Raw genomic sequence first — 19,660 nt, forward strand, 5'->3', positions numbered from 1 at the left:
TTTTTGAATTTCTTGGGAACAAGTCCAAACACTGCTATCAGATGCTTTCAATTTTTTTGTCACATAAAATAAATTTCATTTTAAAACTCTACTTGCTGCCTTGCACAGAAAGTAGATTAGTTCTTGGGGGATTTTAAAAAATTAAAGAATGTGGAAATGGCCAAGATATTGTGATTTTAAAAAGTGCCTTCATCTGAAATGAATTTGTAGTCTCTCTGAAAGTTTCTTAGGAGTGCTGTTTGTGTGCTCCTGAATTAGGCTGCAGTCAGGGCAGTATATTGCATTTAGAAATGGGACCCAGAATCCCCCACTCTGCTGCTGCTGCTGGGAGAACAGTTGTTGTGGTGCTGGACATGTCCTTGAAGATGGGGCTGCTGCTTGTCAGGGGGTGGGAGAAGGCAGGGAAGCACATCTGGGTGCTGTGGCTGACCCTCGGGGTGCCCATGGACAGACAGACAGACAGACAGACAGACAGAGTCTGCTTGAGCTGCTTTTATTTTGATCTGTTTCAGTTCAGCCTCTGGGCACTCCGGCCGTGGGTGTTTTCTGTGCTGTGCAGTTTTCTGGCAGGGTTGTGGGGCACACAGTGGGGGATTCCCTGAGCTGCCTTTGGCTTTGTTGCAGACAGAGCAGCAGCAGCTGTGCCATGGGGCTGCTCCACACCCAGGGATACAGGACACGTGCTTCTCTATTTTAGTTCTAACCAAAAAAGACAATAAAACCAAGGCTTTGTTCCTTGCTCTCTTTTCCTGGTTTGTTCTAACTATCACAGGGCACTTTGAGCCTGAGGAAGGGAAGTGGCAGAGCTGAAAATTGCTTTTAGTATAGTGTGTAATATATTAATTGCTTATGCATCAGTTTTTCTTAATCTGTGTAATACCCATGAGCTATGGCTGCTCTCAGGGGAGCTGAAGGCAGGAGGTTTCCATCTCTGCTCAGAGCTGGGGCTGGGCACCAGTCCCTCCCCAGTGCTGGGGGTGCTGCAGGAGGAATCATGTGGGGTTCTTACATTTCTAGAACAGTCAACCTTTGCAGCATTTCCTTTTAAGTTTGGTGGCATTTCTTAAGAGAGCTGCAGGAGAACCTGAGAAATAACAAGTTGCCAGATGAAAAGAAAATCTGACCTAAATTTCAGACTCACTGAACTTGAATTGAAAACAGTATCAACAGTATCATTGCCCCATTTTGCTGCTGTTGACATCAGTGGCTGCAGTCCTCCTGACTTCAGTGCTGAGGAATTTGCTGAATATTTTATTCACTTTATATTGAAAGCTGAAAAGTTGGAGAAAAGTTTGAAGTTTTTCCTGCATGGGAATCTTGGGAATACAGTGGTGCTGACATAGTTCAGGAGATCCAAGTGTGAGCCTGGTCAATGGTGCATTGAAAGGCTTTTAAATGCCACAGCCCCAGTCCAGACTTCAAATTTCCTTGTTATTTCCCCTGCAGTTAACAGCATCACTGACTCCTTCTGGATCCTTACGTTGCTTCACTGGCCATATCAGAGGAAATTAAATAATCTTGAAACAGTTCCAGACACAAAGTTCACGGAGAGGCCCCGTCTCTGCAGTGGGCTTGGATGCATTTTTACTTTGAGGCTCTTTTATCCTTACCCAAGCATTGCCAGTCAAGTCTGTATTAATAAAAACTCTGAAATCACATGTTGGAAGGTGAATGTTGGGAGTGACCCCTCACATCTCAAAAGCAGAAGATCCCCACGCTGGGGGAGTGTGCCTGACCTGGGTTTAGAGTGTTTCTCCAGCAGATCAGACAGGGCTGGGGTTTCTCTGCCTTTCACCAGGCTGCACCTCTCTGGGGGTGAGCTGAGACCTTCAGCCACCCAGAGCTGATGTGTTCTTCTAAGTTCTCCTAAGCCTCCTGATGTTTACGGTCTTGTAATGGAGTTTCTCACACTTTTATGTAAATAATTAATTTTTTTGCATTCTTCTCTGGAGGAGGAGAAATTTGATGGACTGTTGGTTTGTCCAGTGCCATTGGAGAGGTGGCACTGTCACCCTCCAATCCACTGTCATTTTTGGAAATCTATAAATACTGGAGTCAGAGAATAAACTTCCCTTCTTCTTACCTTGGAGTTGCAGTGTCTGTGCCATTTTATTTCGTGTCCCATAGTGACAGCCTTTGTGTGCTTTGTTTTGGTGCAGGACACGGAGATCCTGAACACGGCCATCCTCACGGGCAGGACGGTGGCAGTGCCCATCAGGGTGGTGTCCATCGAGGAGAACAGTGCTGTGACAGACATCTCCGAGTCTGTGGAGTGCAAATCCTCGGGGGAGGACGTCATTAAAGTGAGTTCCTGCCCAGAAAGGCTTCTGGGCTTCCACATTTCATAGCCTGGCACTAGCCCCAGCCTGGGCTGCTGCAGTTCTCCAGCAGTTTGTTTGGAAAGAATGTTTTCCTGAAGCACTTTGATTAGCACTTGGGGCCCTGCTGTGCTCTTATGTGCTGCAGAAATAATTTTCCTGCACTAAAAGGGCTTTTTCCAGCCATGTTTGCACCATCAGAGCATTCTGAGTGGCTCCAGGAGCCTCCCCTGCCTGGGGCACGCTGAAGCTGAAGTGGAACAAACAACTGGAGGTTAACACACATTTACTGGGACCAGCCAGGGACATCTGCAGGTGTAATTTCTCTCTCTCCAGAGCTGGCTGGGAATTGCTCGGATGGTGAGAGAAGGTGTCTCCTGTGTGTTTGGAGCACATTCAGAACCTCTGGAGGATGTGGCTGTGACACCAGTGCTAACTGCTGTAAAACATTCAGCTGCCTGGAAAGCACAGCTCAGTTAAGTGCTTGGAACAAAAAAGTTTGCTTATCTCATCAGAAAGGAAAAAAGGCTTTTAATTTTTTTTTTTCTCCATCTAGAATCTTCTTGTTTCCACAAAATTTCTTTCTTTACGTGGGGAAGTGGTTTGAGGTTCAAGGCAAATTGACATCTTCAATTGGTTCAGATTTTAAAAAGCACTCAGAAAGCTTCAAATGAGAACAGAGGCCTTTCATCCTTAATTCATTTCGAAATTCTCCATCAAGCTTTTATGTTCAATTCTTTAGAAATATCTTCCTCTGTGAAATCCTGGTGTAGAGACCTTGTTGGGATAACCTTTCTGTTGAAAAATAAAACCTAGTCACCATAAATGTTGTGTTTTGGGCAGAGCCATGGTACAAGGACAGTGTACACGAGTTTACAGCTCCTGTAAGGCCTGTGGATTACCTTAAACCACAAACTTAGGGAAAAAAAGGAGTTATGACGAGAGCTATTGAGAGCTATTTAATACTTACTCATATTATCATCTAGAGGTTCAGGAAGATATTTTTGTGTGGTTTTAATTGTGTGGAATTTCTGGTAATTTGGATTCAGGCAAACCTGCCAGTGAGGCCAGAAGCTGAAGATGCTCAGTGCCTGTCTGCACTTGGCCTGTGACATTTAGTTACCAAATAAATGTCCTTTGTATGGTTCATGTAAAGAGCTTATAGGTAATGCTCCTGCCCAGCAACTGGCCATCAGCTCAAAGCTTATTTATATTAATTTTTACTCCAGCTGGGCTGAATTACATTGTTCTCGGTAACAGAACCCTGTGGAAATCTGAGTTTAAGATCTATCTGCAAAGAGCAGGTAAGAGTTTCCCAGTATCCTCCTGGTCCCAGGGCAGCTCAGTGCACAGTTTGAATCTGCTGACTGCTACTCCTTTCATTCTTTTATTGTCTCATAGTTCCCAGTCTTTATTTCCAGATTTACAGCTGATTTCATGAACTTTAAATGTCTTTGAGTGCTCTAGACCTTCACACAGTGGTCCAACCTTTTAAAAGTGGACACAAAATTTATTATGGCACTAAAAAGGAAGCAAAAGCCAAATTTTATTTCGCTAAGCTGGAATTTACCAATAGGATCCATCTGTCTGGATCCATTAATGGCAATTGCAGCTGCATGCACGGGCTCCTTGCCACCTGCTGGAGCTCAGGTGGATTTTGCTGCTTTGCTGATGCTTTGTGCTCTTTGCTCAGGAGCAAACCAGGTGTGGTTTCCTGCTGTGGGGAACCCAGCAATCCCCTCCCTGAAGGTTTGGTTTGTGTTCAGGAGCTGGGGAGCTGCAAATGCAGTTCCCACTGACCCCCCAGCAGCAGCCTGGGAGCCCTGGGCAGCAGCAGCTGCATCTCTGGGAGCCAGAGCCACAGCCAGCTTCTCTGCCTGCCATCCCTGCCCTTCTGGTGCTGTGTGAGCACAGAGTCACTGTGTCAACCTGAACAGCTTGAAAAACAGGGCAGGAAAAAGGAGAGGGCAGGAAAAGGGAGAGGAAGAGGAAGAGGAAGAGGAAGAGGAAGAGGAAGAGGAAGAGGAAGAGGAAGATGAAGAGGAAGAGGAAGAGGAAGAGGAAGATGAAACGGAAGAGGAAGATGAAAAGGAAAAGGAGGAAAAGGAAAAGGAAAAGGAAAAAAGGAAAAGGAAAAGGAAAAGGAAAAGGAAAAGGAAAAGGAAAAGGAAAAGGAAAAGGAAAAGGAAGAGGAAAAGGAGGAAAAGGAAGAGGAAGAGGAAAAGGAAAATGAAGGAAAAGGAAAAGGAGGAAAAGGAAAAGGAAAAGGAGGAAAAGGAAAAGGGAAAGGAAGGAAAAGGAAAAGGAGGAAAAGGAAAAGGAAAAGGAAAAGGAAAAGGAAAAGGAAAAGGAGGAAAAGGAAAAGGAAGGAAAAGGAAAAGGAAAAGGAAAAGGAAAAGGAAAAGGAAAAGGAAAAGGAAAAGGAAAAGGAAAAAAGAAAAGGAAAAGGAAAAGGAAAAGGAAAAGGAAAAGGAAAAGGAAAAGGAGGAAAAGGAAAAGGAGGAAAAGGAAAAGGAAAAGGAAAAGGAAAAGGAAAAGGAAAAGGAAAAGGAAGGAAAAGGGAAAGGAAAAGGAAAAGGAAAAGGAAAAGGAAAAGGAAAAGGAAAAGGAAAAGGAAAAGGAAAAGGAAAAGGAAAAGAAAGGAAGGAAAAGGGAAAGGAAAAGGAAAAGGAAAAGGAAAAGGAAAAGGAAAAGGAAAAGGAAAAGGAAAAGGAAAAGGAAAAGGAAAAGGAAAAGGAAAAGGAGGAAAAGGGAAAGGAAGGAAAAGGAAAAGGAGGAAAAGGAAAAGGAAAAGGAAAAGGAAAAGGAAAAGGAAAAGGAAAAGGAAGGAAGGAAAAGGGAAAGGAAAAGGAAAAGGAAAAGGAAAAGGAAAAGGAAAAGGAAAAGGAAAAGGAAAAGGAAAAGGAAAAGGAAAAGGAAGGAAAAGGAAAAGGGAAAGGAAAAGAAAAAGGAAAAGGAAAAGGAGGAAAAGGAAAAGGGAAAGGGAAAGGGAAAGGAAAAGGAAAAGGAAAAGGAAAAGGAAAAGGAAAAGGAAAAGGAAAAGGAAAAGGAAAAGGAGGAAAAGGAAGAGGAAGAGGAAAAGGAAAAGGAAAAGGAAAAGGAAAAGGAAAAGGAGGAAAAGGAAAAGGAAAAGGAAAAGGAAAAGGAAAAGGAAAAGGAAGGAAAAGGAAAATGAAAAGGAAAAGGAAAAGGAAAAGGAAGAAAAGGAAAAGGAAAAGGAGGAAAAGGAAAAGGAAAAGGAAAAGGAAAATAAGGAAAAGGAAAAGGAAAAGGAAAAAAAAAGGAAAAGGAAGGAACTTCTAAACTGTATCCTTGCAGACTTGCCTCCCTTATCCCATGGCCTCACCCAGCTCCCTCCCTGCACTGGGATGGAGAAGCAGTACAGCCCAAGTGGAAAATCACAGCAGCAGCACCTCAAGTTCCACAGAAAGTGCTTCAAAATCACCTCCAAAGCTTCAACACCAAGAGTGGGAAAGGAAAAGGGAGAAGCAACACCAGCCTTGTCCAGCTGCAGGTGTGACGGGAGGATGGTCACTTTGCTCCAGACCTGAGCAATGCAGTCAGGAGAGAAGATGGTTTGATGCTACTTTGCTTTTCTGCCCCTGGTTGTAGTTTACTCACTGTGAGTCTGTGCATTGTAGATACACACTGAGTTGAGGAATGACAAACACTGTGATGGAAATGCACAACCACTGCCTGAACTGTGAGATGGAATTAAAAGGGATTCCTCCCCAGGATCCTGCCTTGCCAAGCAAGATATCTGTGGCCGTGCTGCATCTGTGGGCTGCCCTCTCCCCAGTGAGCAGGAGCCAGGCTCCCTGTTTGTCCCCATTTCCAGAAATGGCTTGACTGGAGAGTACAGAGCAAGGCACATTTTGGGTTCTGTGCTAATGTGAGCCACAGAGAGCTCCTGTGGCTCAGCACCGCTACAGTTCAGCTTCAAAAGCTGCTCATTTGGGAGCAAAGAGATGCCCTCCAGTCTCAGCTGGCATTCTGTGCCCCTTTTACTCTCTCAGTTCTGTCGTGGTGAATGATATTCAGTTAGTTAAATGTACTGCTGCTGCTCTGCAAGGCTGCCTCTGAAATCTCTGTAATGAGATTAGATAATGTACAGCCTTTTCCCCAAGAAAAGCTCTCTCGCTTTGGGGGCTTTCTGCTTAGTTTTGCTAATCTGGCTGCTGACACTGAAGATGCAGACCCTGCTGAGCCCAGACTGCGTCCCAGCCATGGCCCTGGTGTTACCCAGCTCTCTCTCCTCTGCAGGGCTGGGCTCCATCCCTGTGCTGTTCCTGGGCTCTGTGGGAGCCTTGCCTCCGCTCTGGATGTGGGGCCCCAGCAGCAGCCAGCCCTGGCTGCCTCTGAGAGCTGCAGGATGCTCAGGGCTGCAGCTGGAATCAGTTCCTGCAGTAATGCTGCCCTGCTCCTGTGCCACACAGGGAATCCTTCCTCAGCTGTCCCACAAAGCACCGTCATTCTTTTGGGGGGTCACACGGCTCTTGGGGTTATTCTTGCACTCATGGGAGCAAGCCAAGCCTTTGCAGAGTTCAGGTGGGAGTTTGCCAGCCTGCAGGGCTGTGTTTGCCTCTGTGCTGCTGGCAGGAGCTGCTGCCTGCTCCTCCTGAGCCAGAGCTTCAGCTGCATCCCTGGCACTGCAGCCCCTGGAGCAACCAGCAGCTCCTGGGGTGGAGTTTCCTCTCTGCAGGCTGCTCTAGCATTGCCCCAGAGCTGTCAATAGCGTGGAGGAGCTCAGGTCTGGAGCTTTAGCTTTTATCAGACTTAAACAGTTAAATTGGAAAGAATGAGTACTGTGGGCCTTGAGACAGCCTCAGTTTTCCACTAGGTTACTGATTATTGAGGATTATGCAGCCAGGCATTGAAATCCTTCTTAGGAAGCCTAATGTTCCTGTAGCAGAGGATTTCCTTTGTGTGTGAGACCGAGGTGTTTAACTGCAATCAAGGCTGGAGAGCCACACAGAGTCTCTCTTTCAAAACCTGTAGAATTTAATAGAGGATAATTCCCTTTCTGCAGAGCACGTTGTTAAAAAGAAATCTTGGGAGAAATTCTATAGCAAGGACATGAATATCCAAAAGGCTCCTGGAATGATTGTCACAGTCTAATATTCGCTGTCAGTGACGTGTTGGTGTGTGGTGAATTAGTGATCCTGGTGCTCTGTGCTCCTCGTGGAATGAACGGCTGCTCCCAGAGCCTGACCTCCCTGAGCTCCAGGGGCTGCCTGCTGTGTCAGAGGGAGGACACCGAGCTGGGCACAAGGAGTCTCATGTAGGAAAAGTGCTAACACCACTATTCTTTGCTGATTATCCTGTAATTTGGTTTTTTTTTCACTGAAATTGAGATTCCTTTAAGAGGCACTGGGAAAAGCTCTCTGCTCACAGAAGTGCTGTCATAAATATTTAAACATTTATGTAACCTTTGAATATGTTAGCAACATTTACATTAGTATAACAGAAATGGGTAAATGGGTTTACAGACAAAAATGCAAGATTCTGAACATGATGAATACGAGCAGGACATCCCCTGTTGCCACATCTCCCCACTCCTGCTCAGTCCTGAAACCACACACACCTCCTCCTAGAAAATGGACTGATGCCTCCCAGCTTTTCAGTCTCCACAAAGCTGACAGGATTGCTGCATTAAAACCTTCTCTTTTTGTCCTTCTGAACTGTCCTTCAGAGGCTGGGCTGGTGTTTCCAGAGGTGAAAACCACTGGGACAATAAACAAGCTTGGACTGGGGTGGACCCACAGAGCCAACCACTCATTTATTTTTAGGTTTTACAGTTTCATTCTTTCCACTCCTGTGTAGAGCAGACACAAACCAGTGCTCTGAGTTCACCATCTTTTGAAAGGCAGCCTTAGCTTGTATTTGACATGAAATCACGAAATTTGTCCTTCTAGAACTGCCTGACCCCACCAGGAACTGAAGGAAGGTTTCTCAGGGGTCTGCAGTGGAATTTAACCCGGCAAACCCAGGGTTCTGCAGAGGTGCCAGCAGCCCCCTCTGGCTGGGGTGTCCTTGTCACATCCCTCGTGGTGACCTCCAGCAGCTCGGGCAGTCCTGCAGTACCGAGCCCATGGTGGGATCCAAAGCTCAGTCTGAAAGGAGGCAGGGAAGGGAGGCCCAGAGGTTCTGCACTGCCCTGGCACCAGTTCCAGGAATGTCCTTCACATTCACTGCAGCCCATCTGCTGAGTGCCAGGGACGTCCCCTGCCCAGCCCAGTGCCACAGGTGGCATCCAGGAGTGACTCTCCTTGATTTCCTGGCAGCAGTTTTCTCTGTCAGCTCAATAAAATGTGATTTGTTGCCCAGAGAATCTGTCCAAGTCATCTGGAAAGGCAATGGCCTTTGTTACAAGGGAGCACAAAATATAATGCCAGGAAAAAGACAAAGAGGAGGCCTGTAGGGAATTGTGCTCAGCTCTTTGCTGTCTGCTTCTTTATTTTAGTTTTAATCTGGAGAAGAAGTTAGGAAAATAGAAAAAAGGGAAAAGTAGCTGAATGCAGCTTAATAATGAAAGAAAACTGCTGAAATAGCATCAGAGAGCTCTTTAAAATGCAAAACTTCTTGCTGATCTGCTAAGCAGGAAAGAAAAAACCCAATCACTTAAAGGTGGTGGCTAAGCAGGCTTTCCCTTCATCATTGCTCACTTCTTCTGATGCCAGAGATAAAAAGCGCTTTCAGAGGGAGGATGTTTTCATAGTGAAAGCATAAATACTACAGGAGATGAGAGACACATCAGTGCTCAGAGTCTCCAGCTTCTCTGAGAAACTTCCTTGGCCTGGAGTGGGCAGGACCCACAGCTGAGAGGTTGTCCCTGCACTGCTCCCTGACCTTCCAGGAGTGTTGGCAAAGCCTGGAGGAAAACAGAAAAGCACTTCTGTCTATCAAAAACTCTTCAACAAGTATACCTTTTTAATTAAAAAAATAAATTTAAAAAAAATGTGACACATTTTTTAAAAATCTGCTTTCTGTCCTTCCTCCATGGTCCCGTGTGCCATTGCCTTTGGTGATCCCCACCAGCCCTGTGTCCCCATCCTGTTTCACCCCACAGGAGAGCAGAGCAAAGCAGTGCAGCCAAGCCTGCCCTGGATAACTGCAGAACCAAGCTGTCTGGGATGTTATTTCCCCCTTAGTTAGCCTGGGCTGAGGAGGCACCACACAACCTGTTCCCTTTTTTTGTGAGCAGCATCTGCTCAGCAAGGCAGAGCTTGCTGGAGCTGCAAACTGTAGCAGTCAGTCCATCTGTATGTCCTCTGAGGCTGAGAAACCTTGTCCATTGATTTTTTTATGTGACACTGTGTGAGGGAAGGGCAAGGAAGGAAATGTCCCTGCTCCCATTTTTCCCCTGTTGTGCTGAGCTCGGCTGAGGTGTGCTGCTGCCACGAGAGCAGATCTGGAATGTACCTGAACATCACATGGGCACGAGTGCCAGCAGCCCACAGAGAGCACCCCACCTTGGCTCAGGGGCAGATTCTCTCCTGTGCAGCTCTGGTTGGGAGTGTTGCCTTTCCCTGTCAGGAGTGATGGGTGGTGCTGCCAGGGTGGATGCCTGGAAGGAGTGAAAGTGCACAGAATGCAATGCAGCCTGAGCTCTGCTCCTCCTTTGCTCTCTCTCTTGTTCTGCCTCTTCCTCAGAAGGACAGGAGCAGAGGAGGAGCAGTGCAGGCACATCAGCAGTGCTTGTTCTTGGGGAGCAGAATCCTGTTTTTCACAATGCAGCCTAAAGACCTGCCAGTGTTGCTGATGCATGCCCAGTAATAAATATCAACCTGGAGCAGTTTGAAAGGCTTTGTGGTGGCTGCTCAGCCACCTCCTGAGGATGCCCTATGGACTTTTGAGCCATTTGTTTGTGGCATAGCCACAAAGGCTTGTAGCAGCTTTCCAAATACACATGGAGATTATCTCAGCCCAGAGCCATTTTGGAATTGCAGTTTCACTACTATTGTTATTCTTTCTCTTTCCCCAACAATTAGATTTGTCCAGTTCCTGACAACATTGAGCTTTATACAATATAAAATCATACATCTGGGCCAGACCTGGCCTGTCTGAAGCTGAGTGTGTTGTCAGAAATCTTTTATCAGCACATGCAGGTGGTTTGCACAATGCATAAATAAACAACTTGCACAACTAAACCAGAAAGTTCACTTTGTCTCTGGGTTGAACTCCTTAGAAATGAGTGGGGTGGAACCAGCTTCAGGACAGCAGTGGCTGTGGCTCCAAGCAGAGTTCAGTTAGATTTTGCTGACAAGCCTCCCAAACACTTGTGCTCAAAGGAAGGTAAGGCTGAGGAGCCAAGAGCGTTCTCTGAACATTCTCTGCCAAATGTTCCAGACCTAGGATGGACACCAGCAGCTCACACACAGGGCCTGAGTGTCCCTGGGGCATCCCAGGGGCTGCTCACTGCCCTGGGCACCAGCACCTCTCAGAGCTGGGACTCCTGACATGCAGCCCTTGCTTGCCTGCAGCTGGGGCTGTGTAATGAGAAGCATTTTCAGGATTCCTCTCGCAGGGTGAAGCTGAGGCAGACACCACAGAAAGAACAAGCAGCCCATCTAGGGGTGTGTTCTCACTAACTGCCTGGCATTGTGTAGGATATTACAGATATTATTGGGCTCCTCGTGACCTCTGCTGCACAGTGCTGTTAGATTAGATCAAACAGTCACTCTGAAACAGCCTGGTGTGAACTAAACCTGTTTCTGTATTGCCGTTCAAGTCAATGGATGGAGAAATAGGCCATGGCATTCACAGTGCTGAAATGAGGGTGTTTCTGCCCCCTTCAGGCTTTTACACTGGCCTCGGGAGGTCTGAGGGAGAGGGCTGAAGAGAGGGATGGGTCAGGTGTTGCAGCAGGGCTGGTGCTTCAGTCAACAGAGCTGTTGGAGCATAACCCTCTGAGGCAGCGAGAGAGAAGTGTTTGTATTGTGTTCTCTGAAGTTTCTTTTTGCCATCTCATCATCAAATATTTTACCAGAATATGAGCAGTGCCTGAACCCAGGAGAGGATGCAAACGTGGTGTGTCAGACTGGGAGCAGTTCAGCTCCTGCCTTGTGGCCACAGGACATCCATCTGCTGGGGACATCAGCACTGCCAGCTGATAATCTCCACTTGAATAAAACGGTGCTGGGAAGGGGCAGAAGGGAGCAGATGATCATATAAATACATGTTCAGGTGGGAGATGCATTTCCACCATTACCCGTGCTCGTTAGGGGTGATGAAGTAGAATTCTGACAGGATGGGAGCAGGAGCAGGAGTTGGGATCTGCTGGGTTTGCTGTTAATTTCTGCAGACATACCAGCTCATTTAGTAATGTAACAGCTCCCATTGCTCACCACTTAATGTATGATTAATGTGCCACAGGATTTCCCCAGACATTTATGACACCTTTAGGAATAGAAATGACAATGACTTTATCACATGGAGTCACTTCATACTCTCTGCATCTCTCTTAATGATTTATATATCCAGGAGTGATTTTATCACTAGTACTCAGTAACATAATAAATGAGAAAACTCAATGGTCTGTAAATTACAACACTGATTAAAGAAGTGATTACTGATATAACTCTTACATGGCTATGATAATGCTTGCTTATATTTCAGGACAGCATTTACATATTAATGATAAATCTACTGTAGTGTTTAGAAATACTTTACAGCTTTAATCAAAATGTAAACATTTACAAACAGATAATGTTTATTGCAGAGGAAATGAGTCGACTTCTGTTACCCTTCAGTGGGTGAAATCTGCTGCAGAGCCAGTGCTGAAACAGCATCACCCCTGATGGAGTCATCTTCAGGGCAGGGCTTTGACTGGCTGCTTGCCCCTGTGGAGCCCAGTTTGGCTTTGCTGGGTTCCTCTTGGCCAGGCTGGGAAGAGCTTTGCTCATTAAGGATTCCCCAGCTCTGCTCGGTTTGGAGCTCGCTGCATTGCAGACAGAAAATCAGCTGCAAGCTTCATGAGCAGTACCCAGCTTTAGGCACCTCCGGCACGTTGTGGCTCCTGGGCCAGGGAGGGCTCTTGTGTTCAGCTCCCACTGCACAAGGAGTTAATGCATAAAGAGAGAGAGGGGAGCCTTTTCTGGGTTTGGGGTGCAGCCGCCAGGGTGGCACTTGGAGCTCGTTTTGTCACAGTGGTCACCTTTTCTCCTCCCCTCTCAGGTCTCTGACAGGTGTGACTATGTTTTTGTCAACGGCAAGGAGATGAAAGGCAAGGTGAACGCCCTGGTGAACTTCACCTACCAGTACCTGAGCGCTCCCCTGCAGATGACAGTGTGGGTGCCACGCCTGCCCCTGCAGATCGACATCTCCGACACGGAGCTCAGCCAGATCAAAGGCTGGAGAGTCCCCGTTGTGTCCAACAAAAGGTGGGTGTGAGTCCCTGCATTTCCTGGGTGGTTTGTGAAAGGAATGCTCCCGAAATGCAGCCTCTTCCCCTGAGGAGCAGCAGTGCTGGAACCCCCAGCTTTGCTCTGGGCGTCTGCAGTTAGAGCTTTAAAGGTTGTGGGACTGCTGCTCCTGTGTCTGTCTTGGGCAGAAAAACAGTGTGTGGAGCTCTGGTGAGGGCCACGGTCAGAGGGGCTGTTGGGAGATGGCAGCACAGGTGAAAAAGGGCACAGCCCAGCTGTGTGACCCTTCATCACGTGAGGTGGACATCCCTAGTCCAGGAATCCAGAAGGGAGGGCTCTGTTTGAGGGGCACTCTCCATTAGCACTGCAGAGTTAATTCTCACTGATGTTTGAGAACGTTTCTCCATGCTGTGTCCCCTGCTGCCACCAGGCCCACCAGGGACAGCGATGACGAGGACGAGGACGAGCGGCGGGGCAGGGGCTGCACCCTGCAGTACCAGCACGCCATGGTCAGGGTGCTGACACAGTTTGTGGCCGAGGACTCGGGGCCCTGGGGCCAGCTGAGCTACCTGCTGGGCTCGGACTGGCACTTCGACATCACCGACCTGGTCAGGGACTTCATGAAGCTGGAGGATCCACACGTGGCCAGGCTGCAGGAGGGCAGGATCCTCATCGGCCGGGAAGTGGGCATGACCACCATGCAGGTACAGCCTGGGCTGTGGGCATGACCACCATGCAGGTACAGCCTGGCACAGCCTGGGGATGGGCTGTGGGCATGGCCACCATGCAGGTACAGCCTGGGCTGTGGGCATGGCCACCATGCAGGTACAGCCTGGGCTGTGGGCATGGCCACCATGCAGGTACAGCCTGGGCACAGCCTGGGGATGCTCTGTGTGCATGACAGGGTTTTCTGACCCTGCTAATGAAATCAGACTCCCTTCCTGTGCTCTTCATTTCTGTGCATAAAGCTCTGGAGACAAGAAGGGACGATGACCTTAAGAAAGGTTTTATCAATTGATCCGCCTTTTCCTAAGTTGATTCTTCTGTGTTTCTCCAAAGGTTTTGTCTCCTCTGTCTGACTCCATCCTGGCAGAGAAGACAGTGACTGTGCTGGATGACAAAGTGACCATCACAGACCTTGGAGTGCAGCTGGTGTCTGGGCTTTCTCTCTTCCTGCAGCCCAGTGCAGCCACCAGCAGGGCCATCGTGGCCACGGCCGTTGCCCAGGAGCTGCTCCACACTCCTAAGCAGGTGATGTGCACTCTGAATTTACTGGGTTTGCCTTCTGGGATGGGGCAGGGTGCTATCAGGGTAAAGGACAGATGATCATTCACAGCCAGTTTAGAATTCAGACTTCAGGTGTAGTCTGTGTCCATGTTCATTGCTTTTCCCCAAGGATGCTCTGGAATTGCCTTGTCTTTTCTTCCCTTCCAGTAGGGACTGGTAGAAGTTCTAACTGCACTGAAGTTTATGCTGTTTAGTTTTAATACCCTTTCTCTAGCTAATGAACCTGTTGTTTTCACTGCACAGGCAGTTTTTGGACAGTGATCCTGGTTTGCTGTGGGAGCATGCCCTTGTTTTCCATTCTGGAGAGCACAGAGCTCTGCGTGGCACAATTTAATATCTTCAAGAGCTGTAAAATAGAGGCAGAAGATGGTCACATCCATTTCTTTTCCCTCCTGGAGCTGTTACACACTGCCAGGCTCATCTCTCCATTTATTTTTCATGTGGATTTTGGGGGATTCATTGTCCAGTTCATGTGCTGATCTTCATTTAAGCCAGCAAATTCCCATCTCTCTAAAGGGGGGTCTTTCAAACAGCTTGTCTCAGGTCACAACCTCTGTGGAAAAGAAGATTGGAGAACACCACCAGATCAAGTCAAACAGTCACTCTGGCCCAGAATAAACCCAAGGGTCACTGGAACATGATTCCTTGGTCATCTGAGGGTTGGGACTGGGGACCATGCAATTAAATCTGTCCACAGCTACTCCTCTTGCAGAAACCATTTTTCCTCTCACATGGATAGGGAGAGATCTCAAGTCAAGTTTTATGGCCCATTTTCATGATTATTGCTACCTAATTTTCTGGAACATAAAAATAATCGAGTTTGTTTTATAACTTAGTGACAGGGAAATGTCCAAACTAGAAGGACACAGTGCCCATCTGTTCCATTTGCTGCATCCTGTAAACATAAGAATCTTAAGTAATTAACCCATTTATACCCTTCTTCAGGGCTTAGAAACCACATCTGGCATTCTGTCTTCAGACAAAGAGTGTGGAAACAAAAACTGGAGCACTCCTAACCCAATCCTGGCCTGTGGCACAGAGCAGCAGCAGTCCTGCAGCAGCGCTGGGAGAAGCGTGCCTTTGATTGCAGCTCAAAGAGCCTGTGGATCTGGAAAGGCTGCCCAGTCCCACTGTCAGCTCCCCAGATTTATGGAGGACCTGTCCTGAGCATGCAGAGACATTTATCAGCAGCAGGTTGTGCCAGGGGTGCCCCTGTGCCACCTCTGCTGCTCATGGCGTGGCAGAGTGATGTGACACGTCATTACATGTGACATGTCATTACATGTTAGGAGCTACAAAGGAGTCAAAAAGTGCAAACGTGGTTTGGGTTGAAATGGCTTCTCGCAGCACTGAGTTCTGACATTGTTTTGGTGAAGTGTTTGGTTTCAGCTGCTGTTCCCCTGCAGGACAGTTTCAGGTGCTGGGGGTGGCACATTTCGGACACAGAAGTCAGGCCCTGGTTCTGAGCGGGGCATCTCCATCACCAAAACAAGACAGGAATAGATTTCACACTGGGAAATAAGTGGAAGGAAATGGCGTAGGAGTGACCTACAGAGGCACAGACATCTTTTCCTTTCAGTTGCAGTTTGAATGAAGGATATAACATTTAAGTCACTTTCCCCTAGAAAAATTAATGCAAATGTGGGAATGTTTGTGGCTAAATTTTGCAAGAAGTGACTCATGATTTGGAGTGCATCAGCTGAGATCCTGACTGAGCTGGAATTTTGAAGGCAAATGCTGAGTGTTTGCTGAAAATCAAGGCCTTTTGAAAGAGGGTTTTTTCCAAGGAGACAGCCCAGGACTCAGCCTGTACTTGAGCACTGTGAGGACTTCATTATTTAAGTGTGTCTTTTCCTCTCAAGCAAGTTTATAAAAAGGCCCAAATAACTCATGCAAACCTTACTGATGCAGCTGAAAAACAGAACTCAGAATTCTTGCTGTGGCTTTCTTTCAGTGACCATAATGACTGGATTGCCTTAATTATAATGAGCACACCTTATCTGCATACACAGCACAGAGCAGCCAGAGCACAAGTCCTGAAAAGTTGGCAGTTTCTCCACAAATACAAATCACTCTAAAGAAGATAAGCCAATATTTTTTCACCTTGGATGCCTTAAGTTAGATACCTTTATCTGTGGCTGAGCAACTAATTACCTGCTGTGACAAGGTCACCTTGAGGGATGCTGAGCCCATATATTATTTTTTAATCAATAGGAAGCTCATTGGCACTGAAAAGTGAATCAGTGATTTAGGTGCCTAAAAATAGACATGGGTTGACCAACTTTTAAATATCAAAGATGAAGTGTCTTCTGAAAATTTGGAAACTCTGGCTGTGAGTGATCTATTTCTGGTGGCCATCTGCTCAGGTGGGAAAGCTGTTCCATTTGGCTTGCTGACGGGTGTTAAATCAACACTGTCATCCTAAAGGCTTCTCCAAAATGTAAACAAAAGAAAACCTGCACTGTTTGAATGTTTTCTGATCTAAGTGAGCTTCAAGGACTCCCAAAGCTCAGCTGGCTCTGCAGGGGAGCTCAGTCACATCCAGCTTTTTTTGTCACTGCAGGGTGTTGCGTGGGGCTGATGAGCTGAGATGGGTCAGTGAGGAAAGCAGGGAAAGCCTTTAATAAACAGCTCTGTGCATTAGTGCACCTCTCAGTGCTACTGGGGAGCTGCAGACACTTTCTCAGGGAAGAAGAGCAGTGCTGGTGCCTTCTCAAAGCCAAGTCCTGGTGCTCCCCAGGCGTGGTGCCTGGTCCAGCCTGGGGCTGGCTCTGCTGTCCCTCTGGCAGGGGACAGTGCCCAGCACCCTTGGCCAGCAGAGCAGGCTGGGCTCCTGCCCTGGCCCTGCCTTTGGGATGCTCTGCTTCAGCTCCTGCCCTGCTGCAAACCAGTCCTGAGGATTCACAGTTAATAAGAGATATTAGCAGTATTTCTGTGGTGTGAGTTACACCCAAATTGTATTTCCATCTACTTTAGGCTGGCAGAGCAATGGAATGGCTCACAGGAATGACAGAGGAATTCAGCAGCATGGGAAAGGGAGAAGGGATGCATTGTTAGATAAGAATGTGAATTCTTCCCCTGCAAATACAAGCAAATTCCCACTGGAAAGGAATGTCACATGAGCAGATTGGACAAAAAGCAGAGAGAGAAACCCACAGAGGGGAATGCATGGGTTGAATTAAGATCTGAGTCTTGGCTGCCTTTCATTTCCACATCATAACAATCAAGCCCAATTTTTACTACACAAGCTACAGGCTTAAAAATAAATGTACATGTAATACTTTGATATTTCACGAGATAAAATTGCTGGGGAAATCCATTCCAGCATTCAAGTCCCCAGACAGAGCAATCAGAGCTGGTCTAGGAGAAGCTGCTGAGGACAATATTCCTTTGCCTTTATTTGAGGGAGGGATGCATTTGTTTTCTGCAGAGCCAACCATTTCTTTCCTCTGCTGTCCTGCCTCACTCCAGGACCCTTGCAGCTGACCCCAGCAATTGAGGGCTCATTCACAAATAGTTTTATTTGTGCTGTAGTGAATGGTCACCATTAAAAGGCCGCTTTATTCTGAGCATGGAATAAAATCAAATATCCTGACCTGTGTTTCTAAGCAGCACAATTCTCTAAAACGCAACCAGTTTATCCAAGAGGATTTATCAAATGGTATCTTTGGACTGATAAGCCACGGTGTAATTCAAGGCCAGGAAAGGTGGTGGAACTGCCCCAGATCAAGAGCTGAAAATACACCTGTGGTGGGGGAGGAGAGCAGCAAAGGCACAGGGGAAAGTTCAGACAAAAGGTGTCTTGATAAAGTTCTTTATGTGCTTAAGGAAAGCCTGGTGGTGGCCAGCAGTGGCTGTGGGAAGCAGTTTGTACATCTCTGGCCTGGGTTTTGCTGCCATGAGCATGACCTGATGAGCACTCTGTGGCTGAGTTCACAGCTCAGTCAGCTCTGAGATCCTCCTGCTCTGGGGACACTGACGTGTCCCTGTGGCCACTGGTTCTGGGAGAGAACACACCTGTGGGTGTGAGAGGAAAAGTGAGGGAAATAAGGGCTGGGAAGCAAGACAATGCCTCAAACTCTTTGTTTATGCTTGGTAATTAAAGAGCACGGGCATTTATCACCTCAGTGTGGAGGGCAGGGGACGAGGGGCAGCAGCTTGGCAGGTGGGAAGGCTCCAATCCATCTTCATCTTCTGAGAGTAACTGCAGGACCTTGTCAGAGATTTGGAGGGGATTTATTGATGTGGTGCACAGGATTTGCAGAAACAGCTCCTTGAAGGACATGGCACTAAATCATTTCCTTTTCCTCTCTGCTTTTCTTTTTAGCTTTTCAGAATTTATAATCATTTGGGAAATTCACTTCCTTGCCCTGCCTTTGGCTTTCCTTTAATGATGTGAATGAGAGGAAATGATCTCTTGCCAAATACAGTATTTGATCTGATCCAGTACATTTTGGCAGGATTTTAAACTCTCTCCCTCTTTCTCTGGTTTGTTTTCTTTCCCTTTTAATTAATGTTGTCCATAGTATGGGCATGACAATGTTGTTTTGTGAAAAAAATTGGTTCCTCCTATGAAGAAACGTTCTCTTGGAAATAAAAAATGTCAATGCTGGTAGAAAATAATGGCTGAGCCAGTGCACACCTCTGTTACCTACAGTAAATCACAAGTTTGCCTGCAAATTTCAGCTGACTGCCATCCCATTCTTCTCTGTCTCTGCTTCATGAAACCAGGAATGCAGATTGGTAGGGCAGTGGCATAAAGAATAAAGTTGCTTTGAAGTTGCTGGCAACTTTGTCCAAATGCACAGAGGATTCAGTGAGGTGAGTCCCGTGGAGCTGTGCAGTTCCCAGCTGGGCAGGAGACACAGGTGCCGTCATTTCCAGCCCTCCCTGAGCAAACTCCTGCACTTCTTTTCACTTATTTACACTAATTTTCTCTCCAAAGGCGGCAGGCAGTGATGGTGAGGGAAGGGATGCTGGTGTTTTCCCTGGCACAGGCTGGTGCAAAGGCAATGTGTCTTCCCCAGTGGCACATGAGGCTGACCTTTGTTTTAGGGAGAAGGAAGGCAGCAGGATGCTGAACTGCCTGAGGAGTTGAATCCTTTTCTCTCTGCACATATCCATTAAAAAAACCTTTTGCTTTCCTCTGACTGGGGTTGCTCTGCTATAGATTTCTGTGATAGAAATTCGAGCTGTGCCCTGCAGCTTTGTGTTTGTTCACTCATTTCAGGGTTGTTTCTCTAATGAAAGATCAGATGTTTTAATTTCCTTATGCAGTTCACCCTTCCCAGCTTCTGAGTTACCCTGGCTCCGTTTCAGCTCTTTGAAGTAAATTTGAATCACCAAGAAATTTGCTTTCTTTCCTGTTGTGCCACAACTTATTTTTCTTCTTTCAGTCCCTCAAGTACTTGCTGATAGTGCTTTGGAAATCAAATATTCAGTATGGCCCAACCTTCTGCCCAGCTAGATGCCCCTTGCTGTTTTCATTGAAAAGCTTTAAATTCAACTGAAAGGGTAGCAGTTCTCTTTGTTTATAACCATAGCATAACAAATTGCAGCCAATTGAAAACCATATTAAGTTGTAAATTTGTATTATGACTGGACATTACCAGGGTGGCAATGTTTTTCCCCAGTGCTGGTTTTTCAGCCCAGTTGTTCTGATGTACCCAAGTGTGAAGTTATTAGAGCCAT

General features: G+C 46.9%; 1 protein-coding gene across 7 annotated transcripts in view; it reads left to right on the forward strand.

Moving 5' to 3' along the window:
- The window catches only part of LOC135282462 (transmembrane protein 132C-like), a 174,026-nt gene that overhangs the window by 151,768 nt on the left and 2,598 nt on the right, over positions 1-19,660 (forward strand). For all 7 annotated transcript variants that reach the window (XM_064392264.1, XM_064392260.1, XM_064392262.1 and 4 more), the window contains 4 exons: positions 2,160-2,303; positions 12,495-12,700; positions 13,113-13,386; positions 13,742-13,933. In XM_064392264.1, the coding sequence (XP_064248334.1) occupies positions 2,160-2,303; positions 12,495-12,700; positions 13,113-13,386; positions 13,742-13,933 (816 nt within the window). The remainder of the gene's footprint in view (positions 1-2,159; positions 2,304-12,494; positions 12,701-13,112; positions 13,387-13,741; positions 13,934-19,660) is intronic.

This window comes from Passer domesticus, chromosome 17 (genome assembly GCF_036417665.1).
Source record: "Passer domesticus isolate bPasDom1 chromosome 17, bPasDom1.hap1, whole genome shotgun sequence".
Lineage (NCBI taxonomy): Eukaryota > Metazoa > Chordata > Aves > Passeriformes > Passeridae > Passer > Passer domesticus.